This window comes from Geotrypetes seraphini, chromosome 4 (genome assembly GCF_902459505.1).
Source record: "Geotrypetes seraphini chromosome 4, aGeoSer1.1, whole genome shotgun sequence".
Taxonomy (NCBI): Eukaryota; Metazoa; Chordata; class Amphibia; order Gymnophiona; family Dermophiidae; genus Geotrypetes; species Geotrypetes seraphini.
Genome location: NC_047087.1, coordinates 318,958,604 through 318,980,535, shown reverse-complemented (window position 1 = coordinate 318,980,535; position 21,932 = coordinate 318,958,604). Strand labels below are relative to the sequence as shown.

Sequence of the window (21,932 nt, the reverse complement as noted above, 5' to 3'; positions counted from 1 at the left end):
ATAGCCCCACGGTGTACCGGGCATGAGTGACCTTTCCTTGCTCCTGCCTGGCACTGAGCCGCTCGCTGAATGGCTGCTACGAGTTCTTGCAGGACTAGTGAGAACTCATGGCAGCCATTCAGCGACATTGGGAGGGGAGAGAGGGTGCAGGGAGGGAGGGGGGACAGGGTGGAGAGCCTGGAGGGAAGGGGGTGGGTGTAGAGCCTGGCAGGGAGTGTAGAGTCTTTCAGGGGAGGGAGGGGGGCAGAGCACATGAATATTAACCCCCCTCCGGTCTTATATTCAAGTCAACCTTTCTTCCTCCTTTTTGGAGGGAAAAAGGGTTCCTCATCTTACACTCAGATTGACGTATATACGGTAGGTCTGATTTTTTTTTTTTTTTAATTCAGTCCACTTGGGCCACTTAATTTCTGCAGTTGAATAGCTCCACTTAACTGCATAAGTGCTGACTCCCCCCCCCCCCCCCCGGACTAAAGAATAATAATAACAGTTTATATACCGCAGGACTGTGAAGTTCTATGCGGTTTACAAAGATTAGAAGATGGTACAAATTGATTGAACTTAACAGAGGTGAAAGATAGTGATTAACAGCTCAAGGGAACCGTTATTGAAGAGAAAGAGTTGTACGGGTCAACTGTCTAGACAAGATCTCTGTCCTGTCCCCGCCCCATTCCTGCAAGCTCTGTCCTCATCTGCACAAACCTTGAATACTTTAAAATCATAATTATTTGAGGCCTGTGTGGTTAAGGCAGAGCTTGCAGGAATGGGACAGGACAGGGATATTGAGATCTTCTGGGACGGGGACATATTTGGACTGCCCACAAAATAGTTTCTAGCTTAACCATCTGGTCATACTGAGAAGCACTAATGCCACTGGATTTCAGTGGATAACTCCATACAAACTATTACCAGCCAGGGGCTATTTAATGAAATAATGAAAGGCTAGATTTAGACCCAAGATGAAGACTATCCTCTGTTATACTGATTAACTCATAACAGATAACTGCACTGGCTGGAAATGGACACAGATTGCCTAATAATAAAGCAAAGTGCTTTGTTTTTCTTAAAACATCTCTCCTCTTACCCCTCTTCTACCTTTAGCTTTCCTCAGTGTCTTTAACCTGGTTATCGTCAGAGCAGCAGAGGTTGAAAAGGGGATCCAGGTTGTGGACAAGCATGGCAATGTCATAGGAGTGTCGAAGAAAGCTGGAGAAAAGGTGAGACGCTTGGCATTTATTTTCTTTTTTAGTTTAGAAGGAAATGGTACTACTCGAAAGGATCCAGAGAAGAGTGACTAAAATGGTTAAGGGATTGGAGGAGTTGCCAGTGAGAGATTAGAGAAGCTGGGAATTCTATAGAGTGACAGCAGTACTGGGAGAATAACGTGGACTGCTAAGATTTGAATCACGTCCAGAGGATAGATAAGTTTTCCTATGAATTGCTGTTGAGCTTTTTAATGAAATACCAGTTAAAATATATAAACTTTTGATTAACATACGGAGTTTTTATAGACCAAGGATATTTTTTTCCTATGTAGCTGTATGGCAGAGCACAGCTAAAGTAGAGTTTTTCCAGGTGACAACTATCCCTGGAAAGAACTGAGGTCTTTTCTCCGTTAAATGATAGGAAACTGTCTCTGATTACCTCTGGTACAGTGGGGGTTTTCTGAATATACTTTATGTGGTGAAGTGATACAATAACATAGTACATGACGGCAGATAAAGACCTGAATGGTCCATCTAGGCTGCCCAAAAGTCATGATTAAATTGTCATTGCCACTGCTTACCCTGGATCGGTGGCATGGAATGCTGCTACTATTTGGGTTTTGGCCAGGTACTTGTGACTTGGATTGGCCTATGTGAAGACGGGATACTGGGCTAGCTGGACTATTAGTCTGATCCAGCAAGGCTTTTCTTGGGATATTGACCGTGGAAGTCCGCCCAGTACTGTCCTTAGGTTCCAACTACTGGAGTTAACATTTGAAACCCACTGCAGCCCTTCCTAAACTGAATTGCCATATACAGGACATGTTTGCCCAGTACCGGCTTCTCCTGTAGGCATGCCAGGCACATGGCATTGCTAGGTGGATTACATACCACACTCCAGTGCACCTGATATCCTTGGCTACATGGTGCATCAGTCCTAATCTTCTGGCCTAAGGAATATCCAGAATGGTGTGCTGCTGCTAGATGGGCCTAAGCCCAAAGTGGGTGAACCCTGGCCCACCTGTGGCTCTACCATTAGGGTAAGGGCATTGCCTTTGGTATTCCCTTCGGGTACATAAGAGAAATGCAGTCTTGGAGGGAGTCTGTCTTGCTGCCGGGAGAAAAGAAACTGAATGGGACAGGCTCCCGTCAGGTGAAGCAAACTGGGAACTCAACACAGAGTTTAAATTATACTGGATTTGTTTTTACTTTAAAAAAATTAATTGTAACACAAAAATTAAACACACTGTAATGGTGGTGGAGGAGTAGGGAGGACATGTGGCAGTGATGACTTGCCAGGATGGATAAAAATCAATGGTTAAAAAAGATCCTTTTTTAAAAAAAATTACATTGGATTTTTTAAATAAAATGCATTTTTGAGGAAAAGTCTATCTAGTTTTATATTTAAGATACATTATAGTCCACAAGTTATTCATCATGAAATAAAGTTTAATTTTTAATTATGTAGCATGAGGCTGTATATTCATGTAATGTTGAAATTTTTTGGGTGAAGTAATGTCCAAAATGATCCTGTTGTATGTGTTTGAATAACAGAAGAAGGGAATGTCTTTCTTGTAGAAACAATTGATACCTCAAGAAATGCACATACAGCAGAATACTTAGAGGAAGTAGCAACAAAAGCTAAAATAAAATATGAATAAAAATGTAAATGTCTAGTCATAGACAATGCTGCAAAGGTATCAGAGATGAGAAGAAATTTTGAAGAGCGTGAAGAAAATACCAAGCTAATAACAATATGTTTGCTATGCTCATTTGCTGCACTTGCTAGCCAAAGACTTTAGTGTCCCAAAAATAAAGACTAATGTCATTGAAATTGCTGAATACTCCGTCCTTTTTCTGGAGCCATATGATCTTACCCTATATATCTAACACTGGCCCTGTCTGGAACAAGAGGCCATAGGATTAGGGTGAATGGGGGTAGACTTGTGTGTAGTATAGTCTTAAGAAAATTGTTAGTACCATTAGTGAAGGATGAGAAGGTAGATAGTAAGGATTGTGCTAATTATACAGTAGATCTATTGCCAATTTCCATTTTTGTGTGTGAAACTGATAGAGGCAGTAGTGGCACAGCAGCTGAAAGATTAGATAAAAGAGTTTGCTGTACACAAGTTCCAAGACTGCCGCTTGAATGATGGTTTCTTGGAAGACATTGTAGCAGGGTGGTTGCCATTGCCTTCTCCAGTCATCTTGACCTGGCCACATGATTGCTTTTTGCAAAGTTGTCTAATTTGGGGAGAATAGAATAGAGAAGGCAAAGCAGGCTTTATACTTTGCAGTTGCTCCCTTTATGGCTTTTGAAACGGGATATTACTAAATTACATTCTATGCTTTCTCGATTCTGTTGGGGGGGACGGCGACCACGGGTGGCGTTGCGTTATCTGTTCGGTGCGTGGGGAGGAGGGGGACTGGGGTTACCACATTTTCGGTTATACAATGCTGCCTGTTTGATGCGTTTTCTGGGGGAGTGGCTTTCGGATCGCCAGGATTTTACTCCAAAATTCTATGAGAAGGAATTTTTTGCACCTTGGCATATTTTGTCTTTGGTACACACGCCCCGTTCTGCCTTGCCGGCGCCTCTTCGGGGGAGTTTGTTGTTGCACTCGCTACGCGTTATTTGGTCTTATGTGTTGGACTCCTGGAATGGTACTCCCTCGATTACTAGATACTTACCTATTCAGGGGAATCTGCAATTCAGCCCCGGCATGGAGACTGCTAGTTTTCGTAAATTGGCATCCCGGGATTTCACGTTGCTTACCCATGTTCTCCAGGCTGATGGTTCTTTACTGTCCTGGGATGCTCTGGTCCGGTCGGGTGTTTTTTCTGTGGGTGACTTTCTTGCGTTTCGGCAACTTCATCATTATGTTCGATCCCTCCCCCGAACCGCTTTGGCTTTTCCTATTAGAAACATAGAAACATAGAAATAGACGGCAGATAAGGGCCACGGCCCATCCAGTCTGCCCACCTCAATGACCCTCCCCTACCTTTCTCTGTGAAGAGAACCCACATGACGATCCCATTTTGTCTTAAAATCGGGCACGCTGCTGGCCTCAATCACCTGAAGTGGAAGGCCATTCCAGCGATCCACCACTCTCTCGGTGAAAAAGTACTTTCTGGTGTCACCATGCAGCTTACCTCCCCTGAGTTTCCATGGATGCCCTCTTGTAGCCGTGGGACCTTTGAAAAAGAAGATATCTTCTTCCACCTCGATACGGCCCGTGAGATATTTGAACGTCTCGATCATGTCTCCCCTCTCTCTGCGTTCCTCAAGAGAGTATAGCCGCAACTTATCCAGCCGTTCCTCGTACGGGAGGTCCTTGAGTCCTGAGACCATCCGGGTGGCCATTCGCTGGACCGACTCCAGTCTCAGCACATCTTTGCGGTAATGAGGCCTCCAGAATTGTACACAGTATTCCAGACGGGGTCTCACCATGGATCTATACAATGGCATAATGACTTCAGGCTTATGATTGACGAAACCCCTACGTATACACCCTATGATTTGTCTAGCCTTAGATGAAGCCTGTTCCACTTGATTGGCAGTCTTCATATCTTCACTGATGATCACCCCTAAGTCCCGTTCTGCTACAGTCCTTGCTAGGATCTCGCCATTAAGGGTGTAAGTTTTGCATGGATTTTGGCTGCCAAGGTGCATGACTTTGCATTTTTTGGCATTGAAACCTAGTTGCCAGATCCTAGACCAGCGCTCCAATAGGAGTAGGTCGTGCTTCATATTGTCGGACATTGAGTTTTTGACCGTTGCACTCCTTTCTACTACATTGCATAGTTTGGCGTCATCTGCGAATAACGTTATTTTACCTCGAAGCCCTTCTGCCAAGTCTCTTATAAAGATATTGAACAGGATCGGGCCCAAGACCGAGCCCTGCAGCACTCCACTGAACACCTCCGTCATTTCAGAGGGGGTGCCATTCACCACCACCCGCTGACGCCTGCCTCCAAGCCAGTTCCCAACCCATTTTGTCAAAGTGTCATCCAATCCTATAGAATTCATTTTGCTCAACAGCCTGCGATGTGGTACGCTATCGAAAGCTTTGCTGAAGTCTAAGTATAGTAAGTGAGAAGCTTTGCTGAAGTCTAAGTATAGTAAGTGAGAACACTTTACCAGACAGTATGACGCAGGACCTACTTCTATTGGAACATTGGTCCTCGACTTGGCAGCTAAACTTCAATGCTAGAAAATGTAAGGTCATGCACCTCGGCAGCAGGAATCCATGCAAAACTTACACACTAAATGGTGAAACCTTAGTTAGGACCAAGGCGGAACGTGATTTGGGGGTGATCATTAGCGAAGACATGAAGACTGCCAATCAAGTGGAGAAGGCTTCATCAAAGGCAAGACAAATGATGGGTTGCATCCGAAGAAGTTTTATCAGCCGGAAGCCCGAAGTTATAATGCCATTGTACAGATCCATGGTGAGGCCTCATCTGGAGTATTGTGTACAATTCTGGAGGCCACATTACCAAAAGGATGTGCTGAGAGTTGAGTCAGTTCAAAGAATGGCCACCAAAATGGTCTCGGGACTCAAAGACCTCCCGTATGAAGAAAGGCTGAATAAATTGCAGCTATATTCACTTGAAGAACGTAGAGAGAGAGGAGACATGATAGAGACGTTTAAATATATCACCGGCCGTATTGAGGTGGAAGATGATATCTTCTTTTTTAAAGGCCCCTCTGCCACAAGAGGCCATCCGCTGAAAATCAGGGGTGGGAAATTTCATGGCGACACCAGGAAGTTCTTCTTCACCGAAAGGGTGGTCGATCGTTGGAATGAACTTCCACCTCAGGTGATTCAGGCCAGCAGCGTGAAGGATTTTAAAAGGAAATGGGATACACATGTGGGATCTCTAGGGGGGGTAAATTCAAGGGGGTAGGGTTGTTGGGGTGGGCAGACTTGATGGGCTGCGGCCCTTTTCTGCCGTCATCTTCTATGTTTCTATGTTTCTATGATGTCCAGGGGCTCCCCAACATCCAGCTTCCTCGTCACCCAGTCAAAGAAGCTGATCAGGTTGGATTGGCAGGATCTCCCCATAGTAAATCCATGTTGACGGGGATCCCGTAGATTCTCCTTGTCCAGGATCGTATCCAATTGACGTTTGATTAGATTTTCCATCAGCTTGCTCACTATTGATGTGAGACTCACCGGTCTATAGTTTGCAGCCTCCATTCTGCAACCTTTTTTGTGGAGTGGAATGACGTTAGCCGTTTTCCAGTCCAACGGGACTATACCCGTACTAAGGGAGAGATTGAAAAGCGCGGACAGTGGTTCCGCCAAGACATCACTTAACTCCCTGAGCACCCTGGGGTGTAAGTTGTCTGGCCCCATCGCTTTGTTAACCTTGAGTTTAGACAGCTCACAGTAGACACTGCCTGGCGTAAACTCGAAGCTACTAAATGGGTCTACTGAACTATCCCTTGTCTGTAGCAGAGGGCCAGATCCCGGCTCCTCGCGGGTGAAGACCGAACAGAAGTATTCGTTTAAAAGTACAGCCTTTTCCGAGTCCGCTTCTATATAGTTCCCGTCTGATTTCCTAAGGCGTACTATCCCGCCTGTGTTTCTGTTTCTGTCACTAATATACCTGTAAAAGGATTTATCGCCCTTCATGATGTTCTTCGCTAACGTCTCCTCGTTTCGGAATTTGGCCTCTCTAACTGCTGTTTTGACGGCTCTTGCCTTGGCCAGGTAGTCTTCTCTCGAGTCCTGATTCCCTGATTGTTTGTAAGAAATGAACGCTCTTTTCTTCTCTTTTATGAGCCTGTACCCTCCCCCAACTTACCTAGTTTAAAGCCCTGTGAAGTAGGCGGGCTAGTCGGTGTCCTAGGACGTTCTTCCCTCTTCTGGTCAGGTGTAGCCCGTCTGATCCTTGTAGTCCTTGTAACGCCTCTCCATGGTGCAGAAACCCGAAGTTCATCTCCTTGCACCATCCTCGCAGCCAGTCATTAGCCCTCTGGATGCGCTCATCCCTGGCTCTACCTTTGCCCCTCACTGGGAGGATCGAGGAGAAGACCATTAAGGACAGATTTGCGGCACTGCTGGATCCCTATTTGGAAGATGGGTTTACAGTTTCTGGTCTTTATAAGGATTTCCTTCGATTATTGGGTCCGACTGACCGTGCTGTCCTACACGCCCGTTGGTGCCAGGATCTGGGGATAGCACCGGACGCTTTAGATCTCCCTTCCTTGATTGCAAGAATCCCGGGCGTCTCTGTTAATGCAGATCTACGGGAGTGTCAGTTTAGGGTAATTCATCGGGGCTATTTCACGAAAAGTCAGTTATATTATTCGGGTTACACGGATTCTCCTTTATGCCCTAAGTGTCTCCAGCAACCCCATTCATTTATCCATGCCTTTTGGTCCTGTGTGAAAATTAAACGTTTTTGGCGGCAGGTTTTATCTTATGTGGAGCGCGTTTTAGGCATTGCGTTACCTTTCTCTGCAGCTGGCCTTTTGCTGGATAAATATGAGGCTTTCCGTTTATCTGATTCGGGTCAGCGGCAGTTTATGAGACGGGTGGGTGTCTTGGGGAAGAAGGTAATTTTATCTGTTTGGATTGGAGAAACTTTACCATCCTTTTGGGACTGGAGGAATCGTTTGCATGCTCTGCTGCTGCTGGAGCGTAAAGATGCGTCTTCTAGCTTACGACGAAGGCTTCTGGGATTCTTACCTTTTTTCTTTATCACCACGGGCTAGAAGTGACATTCTAAATTCCTTGTGATTTCTTCTGAGACCAGGGCTTGGTTTCTATCTTTGAGGGGCGCCAGGTATACTTCTCTTTCCCTTTCTTTCTTCTCCTTCTTTTTCTCTTTTTCTTCCTTCTTTCAGTGTTGGGAGTCAATCATTGTCTTTGGCAGTGGGCTATCTGAGTCCAAGCCTACTGCACTACAATTATTCCTGCTTCAGTATAGGGGGTTTGGGGAGGGGGGGTGCTTTGGGTGGGATTGTTGGATCTACTATTTTGTTTCTGATTGTTTTCTTCTGTTGCTGTGGTTATTACATATTGGTCTGTCCTTTGTTATTTGATAATAAAAATTGATTCAACATAGAGAAGGCAAAGCAGAAGAGTGTGGACCAGAAAAAGGAAGGGGAGAAAAGAGGGAGACTGATGGAGATAAGGAAGATGCAAGAAAGGGAAAAAGGGTAAAGATGGGGGAAGGGAACAGGCTAGCCTGTACAGAGTGGCTGTGAAAGCCCTAACCAAAGCCTGAGGAGCGGGAGGGTTGCCATACTGGGCAGACTAAGTGAACTGTTTCTAAGAACCAGAAGGAAATTGAGCAATTCATTGTTTTTTTAATTTCAAACTTCAGGCTGTCAAAGAAACTTCAATATCCAGAGCATCCTTGATTGGGACAACGGTGCTAGTTCCAAATCTGCTTACACATGTTTTACAGAGGTGAGGAATTCCTGATCAAAAAGACAAAAACGATAAAATTGTCCTGGGAGCTGGAGAGTTGCGGTGGGTGGTGTATTGGTCTGTGTGATGGGTGGGTCAGATTGTGTTGTTGTGTTTTCCTGTGAGCTGGTCTGGGGGAATGCCCTGACTGTAAGTGATTGTCGGGGAAGGAAAGGAAAACACTAATTTCACTCCTGTTTTGTCCTCTTTTCCCAACATTTCCTTCTCATTATCTTAATTTCCCAACCCTTCCCCCACTGTTCTCAGCAAATTTCACTTTGATTCCTTGGCTTTCCTTCCCTCAGTCTTTCCTCCTGAGAAACAATTCATCATCTGGAAGCAGACATAACTCAACTCTTGATGCCAGTGTCCCCCTTCCAACTAATCTTTGATCCGCCAGTAGATCCCATCCTTGGTGCCATTCCAGTCTTTGCCTCCTGAGGCAGCAGACAAGGCATGTTGAGTGAATATAGAGAAAGAAAAGGTCTTCCGTAGAAACATAAGAATAGCCTTCCTGGGTCAGACCAATGGTCCATCCAGCCCAGTATCCCGTCTTCACAGAGGCCAGTCCAAGTCCACAAGTAGCTGGCAAAAACCTAAATAGTAGCAGCATTCCATGCTACCAGTTTATTCATTCCACCCTAAACAGTTCTGGAAGCACGTAACATTATTCCAGAGGATTTTTCAGTTTATTTTCACTGATCCAGGGCAAGCTGTGGCTTCCCCTATGTCTGTCTCAACAGCAGACTAGATAAATCCAGTGTCAGGTGGGCAACGAAATCTTGTTACACTAGTGTTACCATTTTTCGGGCTGTAAAAATCGGGACACATGGCCCTACCCAGTTTTGCCTTTGGCTCCACCCCAGCCTCTCCCAGTTCAGCCTCCTAGAGCGGATAGCCTAGCTGGTTTTAAGAAAGGTATGGACAATTTCCTGGAAGAAAAGTAGCATAGAATATTGTTACTTTTTGGGTTTTGGCCAGGTACTAGGGACCTGGATTGGCCACTGTGGGAACGGGCTATTGAGCTTGATGGACCTTTGGTCTGACCCAGTAAGGCTATTCTTAGGTTCTTATGTACTACCTTGCCTCCACAAACCTCTATTCTTCTGCGTCTGGAGGGCCTGGAGCATGCACAGATGCCCTACAGATACGGCCAGAGCTCATTGGGGATTTCCCAAACCCGGACAAACTGCCTGGTTCTGGAAAATCTGTCTGGGTTTTCCCGGATGTATGGTAACCTTATGTTACACCAACCTAGCAAGCAGTTCTAACCAGCCTAAGAAGCTTTGTTTTTCCAGTTATTAGGGAATTAACTTCCCTTAGCACAGTTTCAGCATCATCTTACCCCCAAGAGCCCTCTGTCTCTGATCTTGCATGCTCCTTCAACTCCAGAATCACACAGGCTTCCTCCCTTCATGCCTCATTTTTCAGCAGAGGTTCGCAACTCAGTCCCAACCAGTCAGCTTTTCAAGATGCCTGCAGTGAATATGCGTGAGGTAGATTTGCGTACAGTGGAGGCAGTTCATGCAAATTTATCTCATGCATATTCAAGTTTCAAGTTTTATTTTGACTTGATGAATCGCTTATTTACTTTACTAAGCGGTTTACAAATTTAAAAAGGTATAAGCATATACCAATTTAGTCATTAAATATAATGGGTTTAACTGACAGACTTACAGACTAACAGATACATAAGGTAAGAAGGGCAGAGCTACAATTGTATTTATTAGAATATAGGAGAAGACATGAATGGAGAGGACAATAGGGAGGGGGAAAGTAAAAAATAAGAAAGGACTAAAACGAACTTTAAGCATAGTTAAAGATTAAAAGCGACTTAAGTCATTTTCTTCTCTTTTATGATGAGGTAAGGTATTCCATAGTTGCGGGGCCATTACTGAGAACATGTCATGTCGACGATATGGATATGTTGAAAACCAGACTGGATTTGTGTATCCTGAGGACTAAGTTGAGAACCCCTACTCTATGCAATCATCCTAATTCCTTCACCTCTGAGCACGATTCTCTGCGTTGTTCTGCCTTTAACTTACCATCCCAGATTCTCTTAAGTCTTGAGGAGGTCAGAGTTTATTTGTGACTTGAATCCTTTTCCCTCTTGCTTAATCAGAGAGCTGGACCTTGATTTACCTCCATATCGATTCTTGGTTGCCCTCTAGCAGTGTCCTCAGTTTTTGGAACAACAGTTTGTTCATCCCATTATGCAAAAGCCCAGCCTTCCCTTACTTTCTAAGTTAGTCAAGAAGATGGTTCACTCCAAATCTGGGACTTCATTGCTAGGACTAATGGATTTCACCCTCACCAAAATCACAGCAGTGAGCCCATCATTCCAGCCCTACTTGGTGAAGTGTGCTGCTCCTTAGATATAGGAAAGTCCGCTTTTGCTGTTTCCTTTGATCTGTCAACTACTTTTGACTTGCTAGACCATTCCCTTTTTCTGTCTTAAAGAACTCAACCTGGGTGCCCAAGTCCTTCATTGATTTTCTTCCTTCCTTCTGTGTCTACTTTGGCTTTTCTACTACTTCCTTTCATCCTGTTTCCTGTAGCGTTCCTCAAGACCAGTTTTTGTCCCCCCCCCCCGCTCTTTAAAATTTTCCTTAGTCCACTCACTACCATTATCTAAGATTTTGATAATAGTAACTTCTGTTATGCTGACAACATCCTAAGAACATAAGAATAGCCTTACTAGGTAAGACCAATGGTCCATTAAGCCCAGTAGCCCGTTCTCACGGTGGCCATTCCAGGATGCTAGTACCTAGCCAAACCCAAGGTGTAGCAACATTCCATGTTACCGATCTCTAGAGCAAGCAGTGACTTCCTCCATGTCTTTCTCAATAACAGACTACGGACTTTTCTTCTAGAAAATTGTCCAAACCTTTCTTAAAGCCAGCTACGCTATCCACTCTTACCACAACCTCTGGCAATATGTTCCAGAGCTTAACAATTCTTTCAGTGAAAAAAATATTTCCTCCTATTGGTTTTAAAAGTATTTCCATGTAACTTCATCGAGTGTTTCTACAGAAGAAAAGTTGAGAACCATTGCTGTAGAACTAAAAAGCAAGCAAGGGGTCTCTGACTTGTAGATTATCTCTGTCCCCACCAGATTTCCTGTTTGCTCCAGGAAAAGCTTTTTAATCTATTGAGGTTGAGAGATGGCGCAGAAGGACGGTTCTAGTCTGCACTTGAATATAAACTGGATGAGGTCCTGGAAAGTCCACAGTTCAGACTTATTGAGGAGAATGAGTGTTTGTACTAGTCTTTTGTAGACTTTTAGAGTTTGCTTTATATTACAGTTTGATGTCTTTTTGGAAAAGCATGTTTTTTTATGAACAGTGGAAAGAAAATTCTGTAGCTTACAACTTTCCAGTGTAGCAAGTGGGGTCCAGGTTTCTGTGATCCGAGTCCAGAAATCACTGCACTTTCTGTTCCAAGCTGGAACTGGCATGCACATCACACACACAGCCCATGAACCTTTTTCTTTTCTGTTATGCAGAATCCGGTTTATACAGAAGAGTTCTGTTATTTTAACGCCTATCAGACACATCGCTGCTGTCATCACCTTTGGAATGATGATTCCGGTGTCATTCAGCCTCTTTCCACAGATTGGGACGGTGAGTAGCAGAAGAGGCTTGGGCTCTCTGAGATCTACTTTCCAACTTCCCTGGAAAAGGCAGTGTTGCGTTACCTAGCTGAAATCAAAGTAGGTCCCATCTTCTGAAGCATTTCAGGCAGGTAAAATGAATGACTGGCTGAGTAATATTATTACATGTGCTCCATCTTATTTTATTTTAGAAAATTAGTAAAATTAGCTGTTTGATCGATTTGTAACCTAATGATTTACAGTGGTGCCTCACACAACGAACTTAATCCGTTCCGGGAGCAAGTTTGTTATGTGAAACGTTCGTTGTGTGAAACGCGTTTTCCCATAACAATACATGTTAAAAAAAATAATTCGTTCTGTAGCATAAAATATGCTAAGATGACATAAAAAAAGATAAATTTTTGGTTATTATTTTTATTTAGATACATCTAAAAACATAATTGTTTTTTAAAACAACACACATTTTTTAAATTTAAAGACAGACTAAGTAGAGTCTAATTTTACAGTGAGAGGGCAGAGTCTCAGCGGCAAAAACTGGGACTTAACTGTTCATTTTTTTTTTTTTTCTACCGTGTTTCCCCGATGATAAGGCAGGGCCATCAAATAAGACAGCCCCCCCTTTTTAGAAAAAAATGTAAAATAAGGCACCCCCCCGCAAATAAGCCACCCACCGATACCTGCGCTTACCCGAATCGGGTGGTACGGTGGGTGACTCCGTGTGGTCCCTGGCACCCCCGACACGATCGGGGCAAGAGGGAGCTCAAGCCCTCTTGCCCCCCCGACTCCCCGACACGATCGGGGCAAGAGGGAGCTCAAGCCCTCTTGCCCCCCCCCCCGACTCCCCGACACGATCGGGGCAAGAGGGAGCTCAAGCCCTCTTGCCCCCCCCCGACTCCCCGACACGATCGGGGCAAGAGGGAGCTCAAGCCCTCCCGCCCCCCCGACTCCCCGACACGATCGGGGCAAAAGGGAGCCCAAGCCCTCTTGCACCGCCGATTCCCCAACTCCCCGACAATATCGGGCCAGGAGGGAGCCCAAGTCCTCCTGGCCACGGCGACCCCCTAACCCCACCCTGCACTACATTACGGGCAGGAGGGATCCCAGGCCCTCCTGCCCTCGACGCAAACCCCCCCTCCCCCCAACGACCGCCCCCCCCCAAGAACCTCCGACCGCCCCCCCAGCCGACCCGCGACCCCCCTGGCCGACCCCCACGACACCCCCACCCCCCTTCCCCGTACCTTTCTGTAGTTGGCCGGACAGACGGGAGCCAAACCCGCCTGTCCGGCAGGCAGCCATCGACGGAATGAGGCCGGATTGGCCCATCCGTCCCAAAGCTCCGCCTACTGGTGGGGCCTAAGGCGCCTGGGCCAATCAGAATAGGCCCGGGAGCCTTAGGTCCCTCCTGGGGGCAGGGCCTGAGGCACATGGTCGGGTTGGGCCCATGTGCCTCAGGCCCCACCCCCAGGAGGGACCTAAGGCTCCCGGGCCTATTCTGATTGGCCCAGGCGCCTTAGGCCCCACCAGTAGGCGGAGCTTTGGGACGGATGGGCCAATCCGGCCTCATTCCGTCGATGGCTGCCTGCCGGACAGGCGGGTTTGGCTCCCGTCTGTCCGGCCAACTACAGAAAGGTACGGGGAAGGGGGTTGGGGGTGTCGTGGGGGTCGGCCAGGGGGGTCGCGGGTCGGCTGGGGGGGCGGTCGGAGGTTCTTGGGGGGGCGGTCGTTGGGGGGAGGGGGGGTTTGCGTCGAGGGCAGGAGGGCCTGGGATCCCTCCTGCCCGTAATGTAGTGCAGGGTGGGGTTAGGGGGTCGCCGTGGCCAGGAGGACTTGGGCTCCCTCCTGGCCCGATATTGTGTGGGGAGTTGGGGAATCGGCGGGGCAAGAGGGCTTGGGCTCCTTTTTGCCCCGATCGTGTCGGGGAGTCGGGGGGGGGCAAGAGGGAACCAGGCGGAGAGAGGGCAGTTAAGCGCAGTGCCTGCGCGGAAGGATGCAGCTCGGGCGACTTCGTTGTGTGAAACGAAGTTCGTTGTACGGATCAAGACATAAAGTTCGTTGTGCGCAGCGTTCGCTGTGCGAGGCGTCCGTTATGCGAGGCACCACTGTATTGTTTTAATTTTTTATCCTTTTATCTTGTATGTATTTCTGATGATTTGTATTGTATTTTTTTCACTGATTGTCCAATACTTCTCATTGTAAACTGCCTCGAACTATTATGGTTCATAGACAGTAACGCAGAAGACAAAGGCGCGCGCCGACAACTGAGCGCAAGATGGAGGCGTGCGCCGAAGAAAAAGACTGTTTTTAGGGGCTGCGACGGGGGGTTTGTTGGGGAGCCCCCCCACTTTACTTAATACATATCGTGGCGGCGTTGTGGGGGGGTTTGGAGTGAAAACATAACTTTTTCCCTAAAAACAGGGAAAAAGTTAAGTTTTCAGTAAAATGTGGGGGGTTACAACCCCCCAAACCCCCCACAACGCGGCGCAATCTGTATTAAGTAAAGTGGGGTTTCCCCCCCACACCCCCATTGTAGCCCCTAAAAACAGTCTTTTTCTTTGGCGCGCGCCTCTGCGCGGCGCTCAGTTGTCTGCTCGCGCCTTTGTCCCAGCGCGCTTTTGACCTGACATCAACTATTATGGCTTTGGCGGTATACAAGAATAAATTATTATTAGTCTGTAATACAACACCAGGGGGGTGGGAGGGCAGGCCTCTCCATTTCTTGAGACCTAGGTAACACCTTGATGTAACCAAGGAAAGCTCCTTATCCTGAAAAGATGCTGAATGAGGATCTGCTAAGGGGAAGAAAAACTCCCTCTGGAATATCCTACCTGCTGGCAGTCAGACTTGGGAAAAGGATTTTTTTCTGTTTTCTCTTTTTTTCTTTCATTAGGTGCATGCACTTCTGCAACCACAGTATGGCTGGTTACAGGTTACAGCTTCTGACTCTGTGCAGACAGAAAATCTTACCCAAGCGGAGGGGGTGGTTCCATGTGCAAGCTGTCTTCAGCTTGAATTCCTCATGAAGGAAGTGCAGGAACAGAGAGAGAAGGTGGCAAGGCTGAGAAGCATCTGTGACAACGAGAGATACATTGATTAAATGCTTCATGAGGCATCAAAGATTTCCAGCAGTGAGAAAGAAGCCATGCTGATGGAGAACAGCTGGACTCGGGTTATGAAACCCTGCAGGATCAATACTGTGACTTCACCTACCCTTGAACTGAAGAACTGGTATACAGCCTTAGAAGTGGAAGAGGTGAGAGCATCCAAAGGAGAGAAGAACCAAAGCTTGAAATCCCAAAGGTTTCTGGATCTGTGACCACTAGGAGATGAAAGAGAGTAGTGGTTGGCGATTCCCTTCTGATGGGTACAGAGGCATCCATCTGCAGACCAGACATTATGTCCCAGGAGGTGTGCTGTCTGCCTGGTGCCAAAATTCAAGATGTTACGGAGAGGTTGCCGAGACTCATCAAGCCTAATGACTATTATCCGATGCTACTCATCCAAGTTGGCACTAATGATACTGTGAAGTACCCCTCCGAACGTATCAAAAGTGACTTTGTGGCTCTGGGAGAGAAGGTGAAGCAGGCAAGTGCTGTTCTCATCAATTCTCCCTACCGAGGATAAAGGTCAGAGAAGCTTGCGTCCTGGAGATGAATGCATGGCTACGTGGATGGTGTTGTCTAGAGCGTTTTGGCTACCTTGATGATTTTCCAAGGGCTGCTGAGCAGGGATGGTGTGCATCTATCAACGAAGGGAAGAAGTATCTTCAGAAGCAGACTGGCTAACCTGCTGAGGAGGGTTTAAACTATGAGGGTGTTTCAAAAAGTAACAGCAAATTAAATTGAATATAGTGAGATATATAATTCAATTAGAGAAACAAATGATATGTTATTTTTCTACATAATAACCCTCCTTTTCAACACACTTCTGACATCATTGCACCAACTTCTTTATTCCATGGGAAAAACATGTTTTTGGTTGTGCCTTTGGCCAGGAATGCACCACTTCTTTGGTGGAGAAGGACCCGAAGCCAAAGTTACGGAGCCATCGCAGAGGACTTTTGTCTAAAAGCGTTCTTCTCCTTCATGATAAAGCACGCCCTCACACGGCCGCTGCAACACTCAACACCAACCAGAGATTGAGATTTCAGATCGTACAGGCGGCATCCTCTATACAGCCTTGATCTTGCTTCCTCTGGTTATCATGTGTTTGGACCCCTAAAGGACGATTTGAAAGGACAAAGATTTGGAAGCGATGATGTCAAAGAAACGGTGCATTCCTGGCTGAAGGCATAACCAAAAACAATTTTTTTCCAATGAATAAAGAATTTGGTTCAACGGTGTGAGAAGTGTGTTGAAAAGGCTGCTGCAGCCGCTTTGATTCCCAAAGCCAGTGTTTCAAACTGTCTTTTAAGGATAACATCCACTCTGATCCTGTATATTCTTTAATACCATGCCTCCTTCATTTGGAAGGGACGTGCATTTGGTTTCCGGCGCTACTAAGGAATTCACCTTAGTCTGAGTGAACAGCCGCTGACACTCCTTTGCCAAGGAAACAGCCTAGCCATTGTCTTGGCTACCTTTAATGAGCCTTCAGGAGCATCCCAATGCTCCGTGACTAAAACTTGAAGGAACTGTACAGTTTAGGGGGTGAAGAACTTATGTACACGACTGAAGAGCGGGACGTGGATGTGACTGTATATGATGATCTTAAGGTGGCCAAACATGTTGAAAAGGTGACGGCAAAAGCTAGAAGGAAGCTAGGTTGCATAGGGAGAGGCATGGCCAGTAGGAAAAAGGAGGTATTAATTCCCCTGTATAAGACTTTGGTGAGACTTCATTTAGAATATTGTGTACGATTCTGGAGGCCGCACCTTTAAAAAGATATAAAAAGGATGGAGTCGAACCAGAGGAAGGCTATTAAAATGACAGGCAAAGCTCTCACTATATATATTTTGGAGGAAAGATGGGAGAGGTAAGATACAATAGAGACGTTTAAATACCTATGTGGCATAAATGCACATGAAGCGAATCTCATTTGTAAGGAAGCTCCGGAATGAGAGGGCTTAGGATGAAAAGAAGTATTAATCTCGGGAGTAAACTAAGAAAATAAATTTTTGTACTAAAACGGTGGTAGATGCATGGAATAGTCTTCCAGTAGAGGTAATGGCGACAAAGACTGTCTGAATTCAAGAAAGTGTGGGACAAGCACATGGCATCTCTCAGGGAGAGGAGGGGATAGCGGATGGGCCATTTGGCTTGTTTCTCTGAGTATGCATGCAAGAGTTTCTGGATCTATAACAGGAGCGGGCAGCTATGGTCCTCGATGGCCACAAGCTAGTCGGGTTTTCAAGGTTTCCACAATGACTGCACATAAGATTGATTTCTATATACTGCTTCCATGCAGATTGTTTGTGAAAATGTTGAAAACGTGTCTTGGTTACGGCCCTCAACGATCCTGGTGTCTCACCCCTAGTTTTTAATCTTTTCAAACACAATTTGTAAATGACAAACAGACCATCTGGATTGGTCTTTGTACGTGTTTGACCCAGTAGGGGAAGTCGGTGTGTTAGAAGGGGCTCTGCACCCTGGAGACACACAATCCTGTGTAATAGTCCAGCATTAATGACTAATAAAGCTTGTTTTATTGCTTTACACATCTGTAAAAGTAATTTGTGTTTGTGAGGGTCCATCTGGTACTTTATTTTAAACACACTATACTAATATCTCAAAAAAAACAAACCCACGCCAACTTACTCACCAATTCTTGACTTTAGTGGTGACTCTCTTCATAAAGCCTACTCAATTTGTGATTAGCCTGCCTTCTCCTAGGTTTTTGTTGTCCCCCCTTTAATGCTATGCTGTGTCCTTCCCAGACAGATCAGCCTTGGAGTGTACTAGCTGGTTTTCCCTGTATGTTTCAGATCCTGCGCACTGACCTCGAAGAAGAAATCCAGTTATCTACTGAGGAAACTGAGCTCTTCTACAATCGAGGCCTGTAACCTCCTTTCTTGGGACTCATATCCAGACCTGGGAGCCTGCCCTCGCTCATTTACAGCAGGAAACCAACAGTGGCCCGAGAGCCCCTGTTCTCTTATCATACAGCCAGAAACTCTGCTCTTTACGGTATTTAGAAAACAGCTGGTGTGTTTCTTTTCTTTGTTGCTCCTTTCCTGTTTCACGTAAGGGACCTTTTGTGAAAGGAATTGGATGCGCTCTCTCATCACCAGGTCCAGGTCCTCCCTCGCTGTCTGTGCTGTATTCAGGCTTTCTCTATGCGTAAAGCCACTACTGCTGATGTCATCAAACAGCGTCAGAATGGATTAGATCTCCTGGAGTGTAAAAAACATCTGGAAAAGGCCAGGAAACATGTTTAGGTTAAAGAGAGGCCTAATGTGTTTATTAACTACCCAGTTCTAACGGATACTTTTTGTTCAATGGTACAATGGTATTTTAAACTAATTATGTATGTGGAGATTGTTTGGAGAAAGACAGGATATAACAATTTTAGAAATAAATTATGGTAGCTGTGCTACTCGACCATGCTAGCTCTTTTCTTCTCTCACTCTGCATTATCTATCTGGCCAGAACTCGCTGCTATCTCTTAATTTTTTCCTTTTTAAATCCTAAAGACTTTTAACTATTAATCAGCAGAGCAAGAATGTGCAAGGCCTGTTCTTCCCTCTGGTCTCGTCAGGACTTTTATGAGTCCCTACCTGTACAGCAAGGATTCTCAACCCAGCCAGTCCCGTTTTCAGGATCTCCGCTGTGAATATCGATGGGAGAGATTGCAGCCGCTGGAGGCAATGTATACACAAGTTCTTTCCTGCATATGCAGAGTGGATACCTTGAAAACCAGAGTGGCTGGGCAAGAACTGGAACAGGAAGCCTACGATGATGGTCCCTTCTGTATGGCCTGTCCTAAAGTAGGTCTAAAAAATGCCCAGGCTGTGTGAAAAGGATGGATTCTACTGAGGCTTGGGCACCTCCCATCATGTGGCAGCCTGCCTGAACTCTAGGAAAATGTCCCCGTGAGCTGGATGGTTCAGGACACCACCCTTAAAGAGCGTCTTGGGACAAAGACTGTGCCTCTTCTCTGCTTGCTTGTGTGGTCGCTGTAGGCTCGTTTCCACCCTGGTCAAGTAAGGTTCCAGGCTTGCTTCGCACTGTCCTGTCCTTTTCCATGGTGCCAACTCCAGCACAAAAAGCCATAGCTCATGCTGTAGCTTATCTTCATGCTATGACTTGAGCACCCATTACAGAAATTCCCCGCCCTATTCTGCCCCCAGCCCCACACAAACCCTCTCTCTCTTTGGGCCCGCAGATGCAACCTGGTGACATTGCACGCATGCATGTGATGTCACCATGTCACAGATGCACTCAAGGATCGGTCCTGATCTCCACAGCTTTTCAAAACACGGACAAAGTGATGGGTTTTGAAAAGCCCTCCAGACACCTGGACAGTCCTCTAAAAAGAGGACGTTAGTAACCCTACTGGTACCTAACTTAAAATTTAGGTCCCTGTAATGTAGGCCAGGGTTTTAACAACCTACTATACCATTCGCCCAGGGAGCTCAGAATGCTTCAGGTATGGAAGCATTTTTTCTTGTCCTGGTGGGCTCACAATCTTTCTAATGGACCTGGGGCAAGGGGGAGGTTAAGTGACTTGCCCAGCGTCACAAGGAGCAGGGTGGGATTTGAACCCACAACCTCTGCCTGCCTACATTGGTGCTAGGTGCCTATTTCCCAATTAAATCTTATTTTTTGTCAATGAGCTTGATAAAGCTTTTTCTTGAAGCCAATTCAGGGCTTCTTTTCCACAGTCACACTGCAGCCTTCAGCACATACCCTGAAGAAAGCCATAGCATGGTGGCTGAAACGCTGGTTTCTACCCGATAAAGATGTAGCGAGACCCAGAAACTTGCAACATTCACAATGCCAGCTGTGGAAACCCTGAGAGAACATCTTGAAACCTACCAGAGACTTTTCCATTCTATGGATTTTCACAATATAATTCAAATTTTTGACCATCTGACTTTCCCGCCAAAATTCAGATTAGTGGACTGCCCTGTTCCCAATCAGGTCAGTGAACCCACTATTTCCAAAGTCACACTGCAGCCTTCAGAGCATACCCTGAAGAAAGCCACAGCATGATGGCCAAAATGTCGGTTTCTACCTGACAAAGACACAGTAAGACCCAGAAACCCTGAGAGGGCATTTATATGTTTATATTATCTAGTATTCATGAATGATAAAATAAAAAAGGAACAACACACACTAGAAATTACTGTTATCAGTAAAGTTCTTAAAGGAAAAATGTACTTTTATGCCCATTTGCAACATGCTCAGCAGGGGGGAGAGATGTGTTTGTTTTTTGCCTACGTGACCACTCGCAGGTTAAGGTAGAGAAATGTGAGATGTGTACTGTCCTTCATTGTTCCTCGCAGTGGTGGTGTAAGGGGTGCCATCTTTCTAAGGGTGTGGAACCCCCCCACACACTCGCTCTCCTCGCTGTGCGCCCCTTGCCTTTTTCACTTCTCCAGTTCAAGATTGCTGCCTGCATCGGCATCGATGCTCTCTCCAATGTCATTTCTGGGACCTGAGCCTAGGTAGTGATGTCAAAGGGTGACACTGCCGTGGGCAGGGAAGGGATCTCACCACCCCAACCACCGCTTTCTGTTGGACATTTCCACCATATATCGTGAAAAGAAAAACAAACACCTGACATGATTTCTTTCACTTCCTTCAAGCTGCTGTGTACATTAGCTCAAGGGAGCAGGGACTCCAATTCCCCACCACCACCTCAGCCTAAGCTGCTGTAGAAGTCTCTACAGGGGTCAAACTGACACAGGCCCAGATGCACTAATGTCTGGTTTAGGAACGATTGCTCATTCTCTGATCTGACCATGCCATTGAAATGCCATGTAAACTAGTAGAGTGATCGATGCAGTCACTTACCCATCTTACCAATATTCAGCCTGAAATAAATATAATATTCATACCATAAATACAGTTTGTACAATAGCAGGGATGTAAATGTGTGTCTTATGCATCCCCATTAACAGCATACAATATATAAGAGAGAGCAGCGAAAAGATGAGGGCAATGAGAGAAGACTAACATTTCTGATGATTAAAAATATTGATAGGGCTGAGCTAGAACTTATACAGCACCACCCTCATTTGTACCCCACATTTGCATAGTCTACTGCTGTCATGTGAATATGATGTCACCGCAAAAAAATCTGTCCCCGTCACTGCCTCGTCAACGGACCACCATCCCCTTCACCGCCCCATCCCCGCAGCATCCACCCTTCCCTCTCGCCACCTCCCCGCCCTTCAGCGGCCCGAGAATCTCCCTCCCTCCCCCTTACCTTCAAGGCATAAAGAAACTTAAGGGAGGGAAGGCGCACAGCCACTTCCCTCCCTCCCCCTTACCTTTGTGGCGCTTTAGAAAAGAAACTGATGCCGGTGAAGCCTGTGCCGCCCTGAAGTCGCGTGTGTGTAGGCGGAAGCTTCTCCTCTGACAATTATCATTTTATAAGCACAAATAAAATAGAGCAAGGTTCAACAAAACCCTTGTCTCCCTCCCCTTTCACAAATATCCCCTTCACTATAATGAAAACTGAACAAATCAAATTACTACAGAATGCTACATAGAAAAATCAAGCTAACAGAATACTGCAGTC

General features: G+C 46.0%; 1 protein-coding gene across 1 annotated transcript in view; it reads left to right on the top strand.

The window, feature by feature from the left end:
- Positions 1-18,792, top strand: part of SFXN4 (sideroflexin 4) — a 69,030-nt gene extending 50,238 nt beyond the window's left edge. The window contains exons 11-14 of the mRNA XM_033941986.1: positions 1,102-1,217; positions 8,547-8,632; positions 12,141-12,258; positions 18,169-18,792. Coding sequence (XP_033797877.1) covers positions 1,102-1,217; positions 8,547-8,632; positions 12,141-12,258; positions 18,169-18,246 — 398 coding nt within the window. The 3' untranslated portion in view covers positions 18,247-18,792. The remainder of the gene's footprint in view (positions 1-1,101; positions 1,218-8,546; positions 8,633-12,140; positions 12,259-18,168) is intronic.
- The last annotated feature ends 3,140 nt before the right edge of the window (positions 18,793-21,932 follow it).